General features: G+C 45.3%; 1 protein-coding gene across 4 annotated transcripts in view; it reads right to left on the bottom strand.

The window, feature by feature from the left end:
* CPSF2 (cleavage and polyadenylation specific factor 2) overlaps nt 1-20,100 on the bottom strand; it is a gene marked incomplete at its 3' end in the record, with an annotated part of 109,573 nt that overhangs the window by 36,396 nt on the left and 53,077 nt on the right. For all 4 annotated transcript variants that reach the window (XM_078786838.1, XM_078786837.1, XM_078786836.1 and 1 more), the window contains 4 exon segments: nt 12,400-12,546; nt 12,745-12,945; nt 13,087-13,187; nt 19,715-20,005. In XM_078786838.1, coding sequence (XP_078642964.1) covers nt 12,400-12,546; nt 12,745-12,945; nt 13,087-13,187; nt 19,715-20,005 — 740 coding nt within the window.

The following is a 20,100-nucleotide window of genomic DNA, read 5'->3' as shown; positions in this document are numbered from 1 at the left end:
ACCGAGTCGAAAACTATGTTAGCGACTGTGAAAAATGAAATGATATATCGAATTTTTAATATGTATCGACACGTTGCCGTCGGTGTCATGTTAGGCGGTGTATGATACACCATGACGCGATTTTAAAAAATATATCTGCATTTTCCCGCGTGTGTGGAATGTTCTCAATTATTGCTGACACCGACTCTAAAACCATCGATAAAAATGAAATCATATGGTGAGTTAGATTGGAGATAAAGGCGTGAGAGAGACTCAATGGCCTTGAAGTTACAGGCATTTGAGAATTCATTTCGTTCTATAAACGGCAACTTTCATCGGATTTTCTTCTCGTTTTTTTTCAACCGAGTCTAAAACTATGTTAGCGACTGTGAAAAATGAAATGATATATCGAATTTAAAATAGATATCGACACATTGCCGTCGGTGTCATGTTGGGCGGTGTATGATACACCATGACGCGATTTTAAAAAATATATCTCTGCATTTTCCCGCGTGTGTGGAATGTTTGTGGAAAATTAAAGATTTCAAATAAACCTATTTAAAGTGTATGCGCACATAACTAATAAAAAAAACGAAGAAATATCTCTCGGTAATTTCCTGAAACATATTTTACTTCCGGCTAATATGTTGAATGAAATAAAAACGAAGAAATATATGTCGGCATCATTGTTGACGTTTTTGTGACGACTATCATCAAACGAAATAGTAATATATCATAACGGAAAAGCAAAAGCGAATTTTTAATATATATCGACACATTGCCGGCGGTGTCATGTTGGGCGGTGTATGATACACCATGACGCGATTTTAAAAAATATATCTCTGCATTTTCCCGCGTGTGTGGATTGTTCTCAATTATTGCTGACACCGAGTCTAAAAGTAAAACCATCGATAAAAATGAAATCATATGGTGAGTTAGATTGGAGATAAAGGCGTGAGAGAGACTCAATGGCCTTGAAGTTACAGGCCTTTGAGAATTCATTTCGTTCTATAAACGGCAACTTTCATCGGATTTTCTTCCCGTTTTTTTTCAACCGAGTCTAAAACTATGTTAGCGACTGTGAAAAATGAAATGATTTATCGAATTTGATTTGAAATAAAACTGGGGGAGAGCAAGACACCACGGGCCTACAAAACAGGACTCAAAGCTATGCGAGTTAATAAAATGGTGGATATTTGTTTATAGCCACTCCCAGAATGGGTGGAGCTATGGGTGGAGCTACTCTGCAAACCGAGTAAGCCACACCCCGGACAGACACCCAACAGATAGACAGACAGACAGACAGAATCATCTACGGCTATTATAATATAGATAATAATAATTGAGCAAACGTATATGGTTATGTCGTTATGTTCATATGCGACAAAAACGTCTTCTTCTTCAAATAAAATTTACACCCTCTTAATTAACCCTCTTAATTACGTTAAGATTGCTGAGACCCCTCAGACCTTTGACGACCCTTTAATTCCCCCAAGACCCTTCAAGACCCAAAACACCCCGAAGACCCAAAACACCCCGAAGACCCAAAACACCCCGAAAACCCCAAAACACCCCGAAGACGCAAACCACCCCGAAGACCCAAAACACCCCGAAGACCCAAAACACCCCGAAGACCCAAAACACCCCGAAGACCCAAAACACCCCAAAGACCCAAAACACCCCGAAGACCCAAACACCCCGAAGACCCAAAACACCCCGAAGACCCAAAACACCCCGAAGACCCAAAACACCCCGAAGACCCAAAACACCCCGAAGACCCAAAACACCCCGAAGACCCAAAACACCCCGAAGACCCAAAACACCCCGAAGACCCAAAACACCCCGAAGACCCAAAACACCCCGAAGACCCAAAACACCCCGAAGACCCAAAACACCCCGAAGACCCAAAACACCCCGAAGACCCAAAACACCCCGAAGACCCAAAACACCCCGAAGACCCAAAACACCCCGAAGACCCAAAACACCCCGACGACCCAAAATGCCCCGAAGACCAAAAACGCCCCGAAGACCCAAAACGCCCCGAAGACCCAAAACGCCCCGAAGACCCAAAACGCCCCGAAGACCCAAAACGCCCCGAAGACCCAAAACGCCCCGAAGACCAAAAACACCCCCAAGACCCAAAACACCCCGAAGACCCAAAACACCCCGAAGACCCAAAACATCCCGAAGACCCAAAACACCCCGAAGACCAAAAACACCCCGAAGACCAAAAACACCCCGAAGACCAAAAACACCCCGAAGACCCAAAACACCCCAAAGGCCTAAACACCCCGAAGGCCCAAAACACCCTGGAGGCCCGTAGGATCCAAAATACCCTGAACACCGAAATGGCGCTGAAGACCTAAAAGACCCAAAATACCCCAAGACCCAAAAGACCTCGAAGACCCAAAAAGACCCAAATACCCTGAAAGACCCCAAATACCCAAAAGACACTGAAGACCCAAATACCCAAAAGAGTCGAAGACCCAAATATCCTGAAGACCCAAAACACCCTGAATACCCAAAAGACCCCAAAGACCCAAAAGCCCCAAAAGCCCCAAAACACCCTGAAGACCCCAAAGACCCTTAAAGACCATTGAGACCAAAAATACCCTTAAATACCCCCAAATAACCAAAATACCCCAAAGACTCTTAAAGACCCAGAGGAAACAAAAGACCCTTTTTTTTTTTTTTCTATGCAGGATCGAGGCTCGTGAAAGAGCTAACATTTATCACACAAAAAAAATCAGACACACAAAACATATAATAAGGGTAGCGGTAGACAAGATGGGGAGAGAAGGTAAAGCACACAAACACAACATTTGAGAGCAGGGACATCGGGTTCTTAAGACAAACTCTTAAGACACAAAAGCCCCTGAAGACACCAACAACAACAACAACAACAACAACATGCATTTTAAGGCCATTTTCCCTGCTAGAGCGGGGGTTAGCCTTGCGGTCCCCATGACAATCTTCTCCATTTTGCCCTATTTTCTGCATCTCTCCTTGTTAACCCCCTTGCCTGCATTTCTTCTTCCACCATCTTTGGCCAAGTCTTTCTTGGTCTTCCCCATCCTCTACTGCCTTCTACTTTCATTTCCATCACTCTTCTCAACCAGTCACTTTCATCCTTCCTCAACACATGACCAAAACATCTTAACCTGTTCCTCTTCACAGCATCAATCACAGGCTCTATTCCCATCATCTTTCGCAATTCATCATTTAGTGAGGTACCTTATTAACAAAAATGCCAAGGACCGTTACACTGTGGACAAAAGCACAATTTTTTCACCAAAGCTTTGCCCATGTATAAGGATCAAAAAGAGGGTAAGCTCCAAAAAATCTGATGACAGGAAGTGTATTTAATGACGTCACAATAGACTAACAAGACATTAGCGCAAATTAATGTATAACATAAGGTTGTGAAGTACTGTGCCGAGATTTTGAGTCATTAATTTAATATTTCAAGAAACAGGTAATTGATATACAGTGAAACCTTGACTTACGAGTGCACCAACTTACGAGTTTTCCGAGATACGAGCCGTCGCTCGGGCGGTTTTTTGCTTTGAGATGCGAGCCGAGATCTGAGTTACGAGCTTACGCCACCCGCCACCAGGTGGCCCAACGAGCGTTCCGGTCACGTGGTTATCTTGCCGTGCAAGCATCTCTGCCGTATATCGCTGCTGCTTTGTTTTCGCATGTTGGTTATTTTGGAAAATTTCTTAGTTTTAACGATGGGTCCTAAGAAATTGAGTGCCAAGGGCAGTACTGAGAAGAAGAAGAGGATGATGTGCTTGGATATAAAACACGCAATCGTCGAAAAACATGAGCGAGGTGTGCGTGTTGTCGACTTGGCGAGGCAGTACGATCGTAGTACTTCTACGATATGTACGATTTTGAAGCTGAAGGAGTCGATAAAGGCTATAACGCCAGCCAAGGGCGTTACGATTATTTCAAAGCTCCGGACCTCTATCCATGAAGAGATGGAGAATTTTCGAAACATTTTGAAAGGGAGGAAGAAACAAACCTCGTTGGACAGGTTTTTATTGAAACACCCTGCAAGTGAAAGCGAGGAAAGTGTGGCGAAAAGGGCAAAAGTTATCTCCTCCACCTCCGCCAGCATCTTCGTCTGATCTTCAAGGTAAATACACTGTAGCGCGATGCTGCGCGCGCTAATGCTTACGCAAGGAGCAAGCGGACAACGCGGTTCATACAAGTCTTTATTCAAACTGCAGCACTAAGCTGCTCAAGGCTGCGCGCCCCGTCTATATCCTGAGGCGACGCCTCTCTCCCCGGCGTGGCCCACCCCCACTTGGTGTGCGGGGTGATGTCACCACGTCAGTGCTTTCGTGTCCGCCACAACACTTAATAAAACCAGTTTATTTCTTTACATTGAAGGAGTCTGGACTCCAGCAGAATACGGATAAAAGGATGGCAAGGCACAAACTCGTCCGAGAAGATGTTTATTCGTAAAACCAACTCGGGAACACTAAAAAGCCCGTTTATCGGGCTGCCTTATAAAGCAAAACCAAAAACCCAAACCGAAAGCCACGCCTCTCAAGCGAGACGTGCTTCGTGGTCACGTGATCCACAGGTGTAGCTCATTATACCCGCACGCGCGGGACGCTTTGGCGGTCATGTGACCAGCCACTCTGGCGCCGGGGATCCCCGCCGGTGACGTCACCGGCTGGAGCAAGGAGATTCTGATGCCGGTCTTGCTTGGGGGACCCATGGGTCGCTACAACATTCTCTTTTATTATGAACAGTATATACGAGGTCGTGCTTGTTTATACATTATTTGTTATTTATAAAGTACATTTTTCTTATTTAAAAACACGTAACAAAAAAAATTGGTGTGGTTTTTTGGGGGCTGGAACGGATTAATAGCATTTCAATGCCTTTTAATGGGGAAATTTAATTTGAGAAACGAGCAAATTGAGTTACGAGCTCGGTCACAGAACGAATTAAACTCGTAAGTCAAGGTTTCACTGTATAAGCCTTTTTAAGCTCACTATGTTGCAGTGATGTCATTACTAAAATGTGTAAAAAAATAAAATAAATAAAACAAAACAAATGAAAATAAAACATAAGAATTAGGGGATAAATGCAAGGGTGCCCGGTCTCAAATGTGATTTAAGACCATGTTCAAACAATACATTCCCTGGAATATACGCGATCTTACTCTAGCTATTCAAATTTGGAAATGCAAGAAACCAATAAAAGTATTTATGAATTTTCTATCAAATTACAGCATTGGAACGTATAATATTGGTTTGGATATTGTACTTTTTATGCTTATGTGGACTATTTCCTTTCAATTTCAGGTCATCATGGATTGGAGTGCTTGCATAATCTGCAAGAAAACTACACCGGAAAAACTATCTTGTCCACAGAAAGGATTTAAACGTAATGCCAGAGAAGTATACGCTGCATTCCTGGGAAATGTTGAGGAGTTCAGAAAAATAAATGCACTGCCAGTTGATGTAGAATATGTAACAGAAGGAACAGTAGAAACTTTTGTGAAAAATAATGCCTCATGGCATCGTTCTTGCCATCAGAAATTCAACAATTCCAAACTCAACAGACAAGTAATGAGGAAAAGAAAACATGAAGCCGGAGCTCTTGAGATGCAAAGCAGCAGTCGGTATTTGATGCCAAGTGTGTGTGCATCTTCTGTGAAAAAACAGGCGACCAAAAATTACACAACTTCCAAACATTTGGCGCTGATCAGTCCCTCAGAAAGATGGCAACTTATATGCAGGATGACCAACTCTTGTACAAAATAACAGGGGGTGATTGAATCACCCTAGAAGCCAAGTACCACCTGAACTGTTTAACACGATACAGAAACAGACATCGGGCTCATCGCCGTGAAGGTGTTTCTTCCAACACGGAAAGAGAACGAGCAGATGCCAGAGCGTTTGTTGAGTTGGCGTCTTATGTTGAGTTTGCCGTTGAGGATGGGACATACCTGTTCAAGTTTTCAGATATTCATGAGATGTATGAACGCCGTCTTCAAAATCCTGGGCATGATGTGTCAATTAACAAGAGCCGGTTGAAAAGCAGGCTTCTTGAGCACTTTGCCGACACCGGTGTGCAAGAACAGACAGATGGCAAGAACATTGTTCTTGTATTTCCAGAAGGCATGCAACAAATGCTGAAAGATGCTCTGCATGAACATGACTATCAAACAGAAGCGCTACTTTTTGCAAAAGTATCAAAAATATGCAGAGAAGAAATGTTTGGAGAAACACATTTCAAGTTTTCTGGCAGTTTCCCCCCGAAGTGCCAGACAATGCTTCCCAGTCTTACACTCCTGTCATCAATGATCCTTTATGGACCAAACTTGAAGAGCGATGTTAATGACACACAGGCTTCTCAAACAATCGCCCAGTTGTTCCTCCACAATTCAAAGAAAAGGTGCACGAAACTGGCTACTCCCAAACGACAGTCTCCTGAGAGAGAACCTCCACTTCCAGTATACATTGGCTTGAATATCCACACATTGACAAGGAACAGAACACTCAGTGATCAACTGGCTAAACTAGGGTTGAGCATCTCATACAGCCGGGTTCTGCAACTGTAGAATAAATTGTCATCTGCAATGTGTGACCAATTCACTGCTGACCAAATTGTGTGCCCATCTATTTTCAGGAAAGGTCTCTTCACTGTTGGTGCACTGGATAACATCGACCATAATCCCTCTTCCACTACAGCCAAAGGATCGTTCCATGGAAGTGGTATAAGTGTCATCCAATTTCCTACACAGGATAATCTCGGACGTGTTCGGGTGGCAACTTGCTTTCTTCCTGCAAATCCAAATGAGAAACCTCACCTTCTAGATTCGTTTAGCATAATTCAATCAGTACATCTGAAAGCATCAAATACCAGTGTACCACAGGTCATCATGACACCTGTAAATGGAAGGTTTGAAGAAGCAAAAGAAAAGGAGGAGAAATGGATTCAGCATGCTTCCAAGCTTCTCGACAGAAATGCAAGTGAGAAGGGAGACACTATCTCATGGGTTGCCTATCATGCATCTCAGCAATCCCCTCCGCTCGATCCCCCTGCCTTGATTGCTCTTCTACCACTATTTCAAGAGAAGGCAGACTCACCAGCCATGATCAAGCACGCCATGAACATATTGAAGTCCATCACAGAGTTCCTCAACCCTGGCCAGATTCCAGTACTCACTTGTGACTGTCCAATTTTGCGAACTGCGGGTATATTCAATGGACCTGGCCTGCAACTCACGGTGAAAATGAAGAAGTGCTTGGAAAAGAAATGCTTGGAAGGTCTGGAAATCTCATCCCGATGTGACAGGTGCATTCCTTCACATTGTAGAAAATCCATTTCAACCGGTCGACGTCTCATCAGCACACATCCAGTGTCTTGAACGATTTACAGTGCTTATGTATGACGTGACAAGCAATCTAGTCTCTGTCAACGATGCATGCAGAGAGCTCTTCTGCAAGAAAAAGAGAAGTTTGGAGAAGATCCCCCCGACTCAGGTATCTATTAGGCTTACCCTCCTCTATTCATTTTTCTATTTATAAAGAAATCGACCTTTACTTTTCATGAAGTTATACACCAGTTTTCAAAGGCAATATTCAGTAACATAACCATCCTTGAACTGTGATTCTTGGTTAGTTGTATTCATTAATTGGTATGCAGGTAATATTCTCAGAAATTTAAATGAAAATTATGAACATTCCAACTGTAACATTTTAACGAAAATAAAATGTTTGAAACTTCAACAATTTTGTACATGACTGCAACAGCAGAACTGACAAGTTATTTCATTTTTATTCACTTAGGATGCCTTGCTCCAACATATCAAGAGAGTGGTATACCAAGGTGGCATCTGGACCACAAGTCGTCAGGCACAGCCTACGGTTCCCTCCGCGGAGGGGTGGGAATGGACAATGCAGAATGACCACTGGGTCCCTGTTTGGATGACCATCCCGGAAGCAGCTAAAGCATGCAAAGAGCTCATCAAATGTGGTTGCAAGTCAGAAGCCGGTTGTGTCAGTCGTTGCAAGTGCACGAAAGCTGGTCTACCCTGCACAGAGCTTTGCAGTTGTAACTGTCAGAAATAATTTGCTTGCAGCTACAGCTCATCACCGACACTATAGCTATCACACTTATTCCAGTTCTGTATGTTTCTATTTTGAAGAATGAATTACTTGCGTGAGGAAGGGGGAGCTGTCATTGTGTGTTTTTAACAAGGTAATAAAAATAATGATAGAAGAAACAACATGTAGGCCGATATGCTAATATTCTTTCGCATCTCAAGGAATCACTGCCACAAAATGGGACAGAATCACGAGTATTTGTATAATGTATATGCATATAAACATTTGATGCAACATATATAATTTTGTGTCATTTACCCCTTTATTAAACCAGCTAACGACATAATGATGAAGTGTAACTAATAATAGCTCAGTCTAAATTACTGGAAAAAAAATGCTCTAGTGGTGTTTTAAATTCTGTAACTCAACGGGAAGATTATGAACTCTCGATATCTGGATGTTAACTAATCAAACGAATTTGTGTGCAGACGAACCTAATAGTTTTTCTTTTGCTGGATGACGTCAGAATGACGTCATAAATACTTTTAAACATTGTCTAAGAAGAAAAATGACAATTGCAGTGAATTCCTTCACCTCGGAAACATATATTTCGATGTCAAAATACACTTAATAGCCTAGTTCTAACTAATTCATTTTTTAATTATGATTGCGAAATAATTCGCTTATGATGTCATAATGACATCATAAATCTTTTAAAGATTGTCTAAAATAAAAAATGAAAACTGCATTGAAATCCTTGACCTCGGAAACATATATTTTGATGTTAAAATGCACTTAACACCTTAGTTCTAAGTCATTGATTTTTTTTTATATATGATTACATAATAATTAGCTGATGACGTCAGATATTACACTTCCCATCATCATTTTTTTTGGAGCTTACTTTTTTTCTAGAAGATATACCATGCGGATGCTTTGGTGAAAAAATTGTGCTTTTGTCCACCGTGTAATGACGTTTTCACTATGGTACCCCACTAATTTGTCTTCCTCTCTCTCAATGATATTCCGCACATCCACCGAACCATTCGCATTTCCACCCTTTCCAGCCTTCGTTGCTGCTCTACGTTCATTACCCATGTCTCGCTCCCATAAATCATAACACTTCTTACACATGCAGCATACACCTTTCCCTTCAGCTTCAACGACACTCCCCTCCTCATCAGCACGCCACTCAGGTCCCGAAACTTCTTCCATGCACATCTCACTCTAGCAACCGTTGCCGAATCTGATCCACCTTCTCCATTCAGCATGTCTCCGAGGTAGCAAAATGTTTTCACACCTTCCAGCTTCACGCCGACTCCAAGATCCAACTCAACATTTCCTCCATCTGCAGCTCCCTCTGTGCACACCTTACATTTGAATGTAGCTGCCACACTGGTTAATGACCCTCTCAGACCACTGCATTTTTGATGAACACACTCAGCGCACATTGTACATTGAATGGAGTTCACTCCGACACCATTCCTGCACACAGCACACGGCCACTTCTCAGTTCTTTCCACCTCACCACATGCTTTACCACTTGCCATCACCTTCGTCTTTCCGATATTCACCTTCAGACCTTTTGTCTCCATACATCCCTTCCACTTGTTCATCTTTTCCTTCAGTCCATCCATACTTTCCGCAATCAACACCAGATCATCTGCATACAACAACTCCCACGGTAAACCCTCCTTTACGTTCTGAGCCAGCACCTCCATCACAGCTACAAATAGTAGTGGACTTAGTACCGACCCCTGATGCACTCCCACCTTCACCTCAAACTCACCACTGTTCCCGTCCTTCGTTCTTACAGCTGTGCGCGCTCTTTTGTACATTGCCATCACTACTCTGATCAACCATTCCTCCACTACTAATTTCCTCAATGCCCATGTCAATACTTTGCGTGGAACCCTATCGAATGCTTTCTCCAGATCAACAAACCCAAGAAACAACTTCTTCCTCTTCTCCATGTACTTCTCCTGCTACTGTCCCACAATAAAGAGCGCGTCTGTCGTTCCGCTTCCTGGCATAAATCCAAACTGCATTTTGTCGGTCTTCACCTTCTTACTTATCCTCCTCTCCAACACCCTTTCCAATACCTTCATTCCATGCTCCAATAACTTTATGGCTCGGTACGAGCCACACTCCAGAGGGTCAACTTTCCCCTTGCATAGAGGGACGAGGATACTCAGTTTCCAATCCACTGGAATGCGGCCTTCTTTCACCACACCAGATTGCAGATCTCTGTCATTCTCTTCACACCCCAACTTCCTGCTGCCTTCAAAATATCTCCCACAACTCCCGTCGGCCCTCCCGCTTTTCTACTCTTCATTGCTTTTATCGCTTCCTCAACTTGATTCTCAGTTATCTTCTCTGCCGGTCCTAAAACTGGGTTACTCTCTATGTTGCCATCCCATTCATTCTCTGTATTCAACAGCATTTCCATCTATCTTTTCCATCTTCCTTTAATTCCATCTGGGCCCACAACAATTTGTCCCACTTCATCCTTCAAGCAACTCACCCCCATCACATCGCACCTCTCTTTCGCTATCTGCTTTGCAATCCTGAATACCGCTCTCTGACCCTCTTCCGAATCCAAGCGTTCTCCGAACATTTTCCTACATGCCTCCTGCGCCTTTGCTACCTCTTTCTTTGCAGCCTTGTTGGCTGCCTTATAACTCTGCTTTTTCTGCTCCCGTACCCTTCGCCTCCTGCCACTCCTTGAACTTCTTCCTCTTCTCGTCAATCCTCTTTCCAACTTCATCATCCCACCACCATGTTTCCGAGTGCCTCGGTGGTCCTTTTGTCCATCCACATACCTCACCAACGGCTCCCAACAGACTATCTTTCATTGACATCCAACCACTTTCAAGCTCAACCACATCATCCTCTACCCTACTCAGCCTCTCTTTTAAAGCCTCCCTTACTGTCACCCCTTTCAACCTCCACACATTCATTCTCGGTTTGAACTTCACTCGCCGAGCTCTCCTCGCACCTTTCACCATTATGTCGCAGACAACCAAGTGGTGCTGTGAAACAGCCTCCTCCCCCGGGATCACCTTTGTGTCCCGGAGGTGCCCCCTATCTCGCCTACGTACCATCAGGTAGTCAACAGTTGTCGTCGACTCACCTGACGTGTATGTATCAAGCTTATTATCCTCTTTCTGGAACTGAGTATTACAAATCAACAAATCAGCTTCATCAGCAAACTCCAAAATCCTTTCACCTTCTCCATTTCTCACACCATATCCGTAACCCCCATGAACTCCCTCAAAACCCCTGAAGACACCGAAGACCCAAAAGACCCGGAAGACCCAAAACACCACAAAGACCCAAAACACCACAAAGACCCAAAACACCCTTAAAGGCCCAAAAGATCCAAAAGACCCTGAAGACCCAAATGACCCTGAAGACGAAAATGGCCCTGAAAACCCAAAACACCATGAAGACACAAAAGACACAAAAGACACCAAAATGGTTAAAGATGCCTATCCCTCTGAAACGATGTGTGGTGAGTTGCGTGGAGCGCGCCGAGTCACATTAGTAATGGAAATAACCAAGGTACCCAGCCAGAAGAGCTTCATGATTTTCAGTGTTGCTGCTTCTCCATGCATGCATGATTTAATGTATCAACTCTGTTTTAATGAATTTATTAATCGAACCGTAATGTGAATTCATTCACAGTGTGAATGGATCGAATGTTCGAAAGACTGAAACATGGTTATAATGCATAATATTCCTATGAACGGATGTTTGGGAGTTGGGTGTTCGTAAACCGGGGACTGCCTGTATACTCAACTTCGCTGAAAACTGAAAAGCCATACCAGGCTCCTCGAGGATGGTATACTAATACATTGTTCATCATATACTAATTGCCTTGGCAAGAAAATCAACTTGACATTTTGGGAATGAGGAGGGGAGAGGGAGTAAGAGTAGGGGGAAAGAGAGGACAAGAGTGAGGTGGGGTGTTGGAGGACAAGGAGGGGTGTTGGAGGAGAAGGAGGGGAGAGGGAAGATGAGGAGTGGGAGAGGAAGAACAGTGTAGGGCGAGGACGAGGTAGGGTGAGGTTGGGGTAGGGCGAGGACGGGGTAGGACGAGGACCGGTTAAGACGGGGAGGGGGTAGTGCGAGTATGAAGAGGGGGGTAGGACTAGGACAAAGAGGGGGGTAGGATGAGGATGGGTGGGACAAGGACAACGAGGGGGAGGGCAAGGATGGCAAAGCTGGGAAGGGTGAGGATGGGGAGGAGGAGGACGAGGAAAAGGTAAAAATAAATGACATGGCAGAATCAACTTGAGTAAAAGGAGCATTAATAATGTGAAAGAGGCCTAAAATGACATACTTCATTTCAATTGTTTCCAAATTTGAGATGCACTTGGTTGGTATGTCTCCCAGATCACGATCCATTGCTTCTCCTTTGCATTGGTTCACATCCAATTTTTTTTCCTCCTCTGCTGCCATCAGTTCTGGCATGAAGAAATCCTCTGGCCTTCAGAAAGATGGGGAAGGGGTGGGTGGTGAGGGGTTGGGTGGAAATATAGACGTTCTTCTTCCTCATACAAGCAATGCCTTTCAAAACATTCAAGGAGGAAACTTTGGATGTAATTCTCTTCTTTTTATGAAACAACAAATTAATGAAACTGTTATTTGCATGAGGTGCTCGAAAAGACAGCACTTTTCATCTCACCTTATGATCTCACCATAATCATCCCACTTAATCTTTTCCTCAACAAAAGGAAACATTGGGTAAGCCTTCTTAGCCTGTTTGAAAAAGCTGCCTTTGCGACTACTCTCATTTTTCATCATCAGATCATGCTTGGTCTTCAGAACAGATGGGTGTTCCCCGTCCACCTCCATATCACTTTCGTCACTCGAATCCACATCATCCCTGCCATATAGGGAATGCAAATAATCTGAGCATCCATAATTACACATTGCAGTCAATATTTTCTTTGCAGTCAAGGTACGAAAGTAAGAACAGGTTTTTGATCACGTTTGTCGAAAGCTACAAATGGCTTTGCAATTTTACTCTCGAGCTTGTTCCTGCTTCCTGGTTTCTTCCTTCTTCGCTCTTTCTCTCGCCAGGTGCTCCTCGAGCTCTTTGCCTTCCAATTTCACCCGCTTTTTCACCTAAAATGAATTAATGCAAATACATATACATGAGCCCAAGAGAGCAACCCCAAGAATAGCAAACGGGCAAATTATAACATGAAAATTGACCAAAACAGGGGGAGGGGAGGTGGAGTGGGAGGGGAGAGAACGAGGGAAAGGGGAGGGGGAATGAAAGGGGAAAGTTAGGGTGGAGGATTGGGGGATGGAAAGGGAAAGGAGATGGGGATTGGAGGGGAGTGGAGGGGATGGAGGGGAGGGGGAGCAGTGGAGGGAAAGGAAGGTGGAGGGGCAGGGGAGAGGGAGGAAAGGGGAGTGGGAAGGGAAAGGGGGAGGAATGGGGGAGTAAAGAGGGGGAGGGAGGAAAGGGGGAGGGAGGAAAGGGGGAGGGAGGAAAGGGGGAGGGAGGAAAGGGGGAACAGAAGGGGTGGAAAGAGAGGGGGAGGGGAGGGAAGGATAGGGGGATTGGAGGGAAAGAGGAGGGTGGGTGAAGGAGAGGGGGAGGGAAGGGGGTAGAAGGAGAGGGGAGGGAAGGGGCAGGGGAGTATGAGGAGGGGGGAATGCAACAAGGTGGAGAAGTGCAAGGGTGAGGGAAGAGGAAGGGAGGGAGGAGGGAAGGGGGGAAAAGGGGGAAGGAGAGGGAGGAAAGGAAGGGAGGAAAGGGAGGGAAGAGCGGGAGGAAGGGGAAGGAGGGAAGAGGGAGAGAAGGGGAGGGAAGAGGGAGAGAATGGGAGGGAAGAGGGAGAGAAGGGGTGGGAGGGAAACAAGAGGTGAGGGGGAGGGAGGAGTGGGAGTGGAAGGGGGGAAGAGGCGAGGGGCTGCAGAAGGGGAGGAGAGCGAGAAGGGAAAGGACGGGATAGTGGGAGGGGATTAGGGGAGGTGTAGGAGGGAGGATAGGGGGGAAGGAGGCGGGGAGGGAGTGGTGGAGGATGGGGAGGATTGGGGAGGAGGAGAATGTGGAGTGGAAAGGGGGGAGGGGAGAACGGGGAGAGGAAAAGGGAGATGAGTGAGTGAGATGAGGGGAGGGAGGATAGGGAAGGGGTGGGGGGAAAGTGAAAGGGAGGGATTATAGGGGAGAGGGAGAGGGAATGAAGGGAGGGTGGGAGGAAATGAGAAGAGGGTGGGAGAGAATGAGGGGAGGGCGGGAGAGAATGAGGGGAGGGTGGGAGAGAATGAGGGGAGGGTGGGAGAGAATGAGGGGAGGGTGGGAGGGAATGAGGGGAGGGTGGGAGAGGGGGAAGGGGATTGAGGATGACAGAGGAAGGGGAGATGATAGAGAGGGGGGAGGGAGAGGATAGGGGAGGGAAGGGAAACGTGGAGGAGGAGGGGAGGGAAACGGGAGGGGAAAGGAATGGGGGGAACAGGAACAGGGTGGAGGAGGATAGTGGAGGGGAAGGAGAGGGGAAGGGCATGTTAGGTTAAGGGGAAGGGAGGAAAAAGGAGGGGTAAGAGGTGAAAGGGTAGGGAAGGGGGGGGAAGGGGAGGGAGGGGAGGGAAGGAGAGGATATGGGAGCGGGAGAGGGGAGGCTTCGGGTTCTGAAACCTGTTGGTTAAAAAACGATACCATATATTTATCAAGTAAGCAATAATGGCAGAATTTCCCTCTTCCCATCTGCACTGTATTCCCCATACATGAGGGTTGGCTGACTGATGCGATATGCTGTGACAACTTGTATTACGTGTGTGTGGTGTGTGTGTGTGTGTGTGTGTGTGTGTGTGTGTGTGTGTGTGTGTGTGTGCATGTGCGAAGACTCAATTCGGGCTCTCAATTGGCATCAAGTGCGACCATTCCTCCATTTTTGCACTTTGACCCCCAACACTCCCAAGCACCTCACAAACCCACCCCCAAAATCAGGTATCTCCCCCACTCCACTTTCTACCCCCACGGCCCTCCCCTCCCCTCTCACCAACCCTCTCGAGTTCTCCCTCTCCCCCCCCACCCCCGATCCTACCCACGCCAGAAGTGTCCCACAATGTCCGAATTAGACAAATGAACACTTTTTAGTCGTCAGAACTGCTGCTGAGGTAAATTGCGCAGTGAAAAAAAAAAAAATTTGGCGTTTCTTAGCAAATTTTAAAAAAAAATTCAAATTCAAATTTAAAAACACTGGCGTTTCTAAGCATCGGGAAGTATACAGGAATACAGTGATTCGTATGTATGAAGATCACCTATATTACCATTCATAGATGTGAAGCATTCTTGTACAGAAAACTACCTGTTCTGAGGCAAGGTATACTTGAGTTGAGAGAACAAAATGGCGGAATCAAGATCCCAAAGCTGAACGACCTGAACGCAGGTTGACTAACGGTAAGCCTGTTAGTGTAAATGATCTTCAAAAACATATCCAAACACCCAGTTTTCATTCATGCAATCCCTTGGAGGTTGATATACACATACATATATACATATATACTTATACATATCTATATATATATGAAACACAGTTTGTGTGTGTGTGTAATGTTACCGATAGACTCCTAAACGGAGAGGCTCACGTGCTTGATATTTGGCATAGACATGGCCATTGAGCCTGGGAAGGACATGGCCTACCGAAAAATATTTGACGAGATCCATATTTTTTATTCATATTTACCTCAGCGCATTTCAACGAGGAATATTATACACGGAATCTGAGCCGGTGGCAGAGCAGCGCGCTGATTCGCTCAGAGCGATCACGTGATGTTCCATCCTTGCCGCCATAAACTCACAGTTACACGTTCGCACGTAATTCAGAGCGAAAAGCGATTGCGTTTTTTCACATTTCAGCGAGGAACATTGCCATTCACACCACAAAGGTTTTTTTTTCTTTCATCTTTAGATCCATATTTTTTGCCATAACGTAGCGCATTATGGCTCGCTCGAGCTCAAGTTAGCCAATCACCTGGGAGCATGAGGCCACATTGGCCACGCCCATGACACGACGCAGAGTTGCAATCTTGCGTTTGCGTCGTTTTTTACCACGTGTAAACGTAAAAGTGAAAATAATTGAATTTGTCTACGAGTGAGTGACTGGAAGACTGACTGTGATAAAGGCAATGGCACCGAAGAAAAGAAATTTGTCGCGTTCAACCTCCCGAGCAAGGAAAATCGCGGATCGGAGACTCCATGAAACCGATGAAGATACTTTTCACCATCGACAAGCCAATCAAGAACATGTCTCTAGATTCAGACAGCAAGAGACAGAAGATGAGACAGAGGCACGTCTAAACGCCAATCAACAACGTCTGGCGAGGGCCAGACAGCGAGAGACAGAAGATCCAGAAGAAGACAGAAGAAGACAGAAGACACAAGGCAGACAGAAGTCAGACAGAAGACAGAAGTCAGAGACAGAAGGCATCTCCTCTATGGTCAAAAGTGGCGAAGTTGAAACTCAGCACAAACATGCGTGTCACCCTTCATGGAGATGTAGCCGCAGGTGCCTTTTCAGCGAAGCTGTTACAGATCGGAAACGGAGATTTGGAGACGTGCCATGAAGATGGACTGGACATCGTACCATGTGGCAACAATGTCACCACGGCTGACGAACTCAAGGCGAACGTCTTCCCCAACATCCCCGCCAACTACCGAAATCACTCCTGGCTCTGTGAAAGGGCAATTCTAGCCCCAAAGAACGATGCAGTGGACAAAATCAATTTGGATCTTCTGCAGACTATTCCTGGGGATCTAAGAACTTACGGATCTGTCGACTCAATCCAAAACGACCGCGAGACTGTCCATTACCCGGTAGAGATCTTAAATTCGCTACAGCCTCCGGGTGTGCCTCCCCACATACTCCATCTAAATTCTAAAGGAAGGTGCTCCAATCATGCTCCCCAGAAATATCGATCCTCCAAAACTGTGCAACGGCACACGACTGGCCATCAAAAAGTTGATGCCTCAAGTAATTGAGGCCAACATACTTACGGGAAACTATAGCGGGGAACAGGTCTTCATTCCAGGGATACCAATCATACCATCTGATCTGCCATTCGAGTTCAAAAGGCTCCAATTCCCCGTACGGCTCAGCTTTGCCATGACCATCTAAAGTCATGGAATCCATCATTGCTTCGGATATGAAATCTTTCCTCTTCTCTAATGGCTTGATCTCTGATCATCAATTTGGTTTCAGACCAGGTCACTCTACTCTGGACATGCTGCTTCTGCTGTCTCAACAATGGATGGAGGTCCTCAATGCCAAACAGGAAATTAGAGCCGTCTCCCTCGACATATCACGTGCCTTCGATATGGTCTGGCACCCCACTCTGCTCACCAAACTCTCCTCCTTTGGTACCCATGGAAATCTCCACGCATGGCTGGCGGACTTCCTCTCTAGTCGTAGTCAACGTGTGGCCCTGAATGGGTTTCTCTCATCTCCTCTTCCTGTTCAGGCTGGAGTTCCCCAAGGCACTGTTCTGGGCCCTGTGCTTTTTCTGGTCTTCATCAATGATCTCTCTGACTCTCTTGAAAATCCTCTCTATCTCTTTGCTGATGACTCCACTCTCTACCGCTCCATTCCTCATCCCTCAGATCGGCAGTCTGCAGCCTCCTCACTCTCTGCAGACCTGGACAAAATCACAGACTGGGCAAACAAGTGGAACATGTCTTTCAATCCTGACAAATCTCACACTCTTACGATGTCTCTCTGAAAAGACCGACTGGACAACCCTCCCATCTACTTTCTGAATAATCCTCTCCAAGAAGTTCTGTCACTCAAGCTTTTGGGTCTCACTATCTGCCATGATCTTTCCTGGGAAAACCACATTTCCAAGCTGGCCTCCAAAGCCAGTCGCTGACTGGGCATCCTCCGTCGTGCGAAGTCCTTCCTTGGCACACCTGAGCTCCTCACCACATACAAGGCTTTCATCCTCAGCTCAATGGAGTACTGCTCTCCCCTCTGGGCTGGTGCTCCTGCCTCACACCTAGCTCGTCTTCACGCTGTTGAAACCAAAGCGTTCAGAATCATTGGAATCTCCCGCGATGACGCTATCTCCGAGGGCCTTTCACTTACTCACCGCAGGCAGGTTGGTGGTCTTTCCGTCTTCTACCGACTCCTCTCCGGCCTTGCTCCCCCAGCTCTCTCTGGGCTCTGTCCCCCAAATATTCCTACAGGTCGCACAAGATCTGCCTGCAACCCTCTTATGGTTAAACTGCCAAAATCAAGACTCTCTGCTCACCTTCACTGCTTCATTCCTCTTTTCTCCTGCCTCTAGAACAAACTCCCTCACTCTCTTCAATCCCACTCCTCCCTCCAGGTCTTTAAAACGGCTGTTCACCACCATCTCTTATCTTCCCAATCCAAAACCTTGATCTTTTCTACCCCCGCTAATTTCACCCCAAATCCACTTTTTTGAGGTGCCGACGTCTTTCCTGGAAGTCCTTGCGTTTTATACCTCTCCTGCCTCCCCCCAGGACCTCTCCCTCCCACACATCTCCTGATGTCCCTGCTCTCAAATGTTGTGTTTGTGTGCTTCCTCCCCTTCTCTCCCCATCTTGTCGACCGCTCCCCTTTTTATATACTTTGTTTGCTTGTTTGATTGATTTGTTTGTTTGATAAATGTTAGCTCTTTCATGAGCCTCGACTCTGTAGCCAAAAAAAAAAAAAAAAAAAGTGTCTGTTGTCACTGATCTACTCCCTGAAACTTTTGTTTCCGTGGTTGTGAAGTGTTTTTAAGAACGTGGTGGTGGTTTTGAATCACGTGGTGGTGAGGTATTTTGAATTATGTGGTGGTGAGGTGTTTTTAAATGATGTGGTGATGAGATGTTTTTAAATGATGTGGTGGTGAGGTGTTTTTAATTTCGTGGCTGTGAGGTGTTTTTAATTTCGTGTTTCGTGGATGTGAGGTGTTTTTAATTTCGTGGCTGTGGTGTTTTTTTACGTGGCTGTGAGGTGTTTTTAATTTTGTGGCTGTGAGTTTTCAACTTCGTGGTGGTGAGGTGTTTTTAATTTCATGGTGGTGAGGTGTTTTTAATTTTGTGGCTGTGAGGTGTTTTTAATTTTGTGGCTGTGAGGTGTTTTTAATTTTGTGGCTGTGAGTTGTTTTTAATTTCGTGGCTGAGTTGTTTTTAATTTTGTGGCTGAGAGTTGTTTTTAATTTCGTGGCTGAGAGTTGTTTTTAATTTCGTGGCTGAGAGTTGTTTTTAATTTTGTGGCTGTGAGGTGTTTTTAATTTTGTGGCTGTGAGTTGTTTTTAATTTCGTGGCTGAGTTGTTTTTAATTTTGTGGCTGTGAGTTGTTTTTAATTTCGTGGCTGAGAGTTGTTTTTAATTTCGTGGCTGTGAGGTGTTTTTAATTTTGTGGCTGCGAGTCGCTTTTAATTTCGTGTTTCGTGGCTGTGAGGTGTTTTTAATTTCGTGTTTCGTGGCTGTGAGGTGTTTTTAATTTCGTGTTTCGTGGCTGTGAGGTGTGAGGTTGAGCTAACCCTATCACTAAGCGACTCTGGGATGATGAAAAAGATGATGATAAAGCATGTAGCATTTCAAAAGGAAGTTTACCATTCATACTCCACAACATCAAAGTGGCATCTTCACAATTTTACTGCATGCAGATCGAATACCAAGATGGATTTACCTCAAGTGGCACGCGGCGTAGTGTGGGGTTGTCGATGAGCTTGCGAGCCAGAGTTCCAGGCGACGTGCGACACGTGAAAATGACACAGTTGCGGCTGTGTGGTGCCCACTGGATGAAAAGTTCCCTTGAGAAACCACACTCTAGGTCGGGCTGGCTGCAGAGCACCACCTTGGGGCTAGGCACTTTGGCAAGGTCAGCAAGGCTATGGCACAATGAGAGGTGCCGGAACTGGAATGGATTGTTCCGCTTATCCTCAAAACAGCGCATCAATTTGTCACTCATCCACTCAACCTAGGAGAAAAATGAATAGCCTCTCGTAATTCAATGCACAAACTTTACTTATAATGGCAACTTTAAAGAAAATGAATGCAATATGTTTCTATCTA

This window comes from Myxine glutinosa, chromosome 11 (genome assembly GCF_964187855.1).
Source record: "Myxine glutinosa chromosome 11, kmMyxGlut1.1, whole genome shotgun sequence".
Taxonomy (NCBI): domain Eukaryota; kingdom Metazoa; phylum Chordata; class Myxini; order Myxiniformes; family Myxinidae; genus Myxine; species Myxine glutinosa.
Note: the sequence above shows the minus strand (reverse complement) of the source record. Positions and strands in the feature narration are given on the sequence as shown.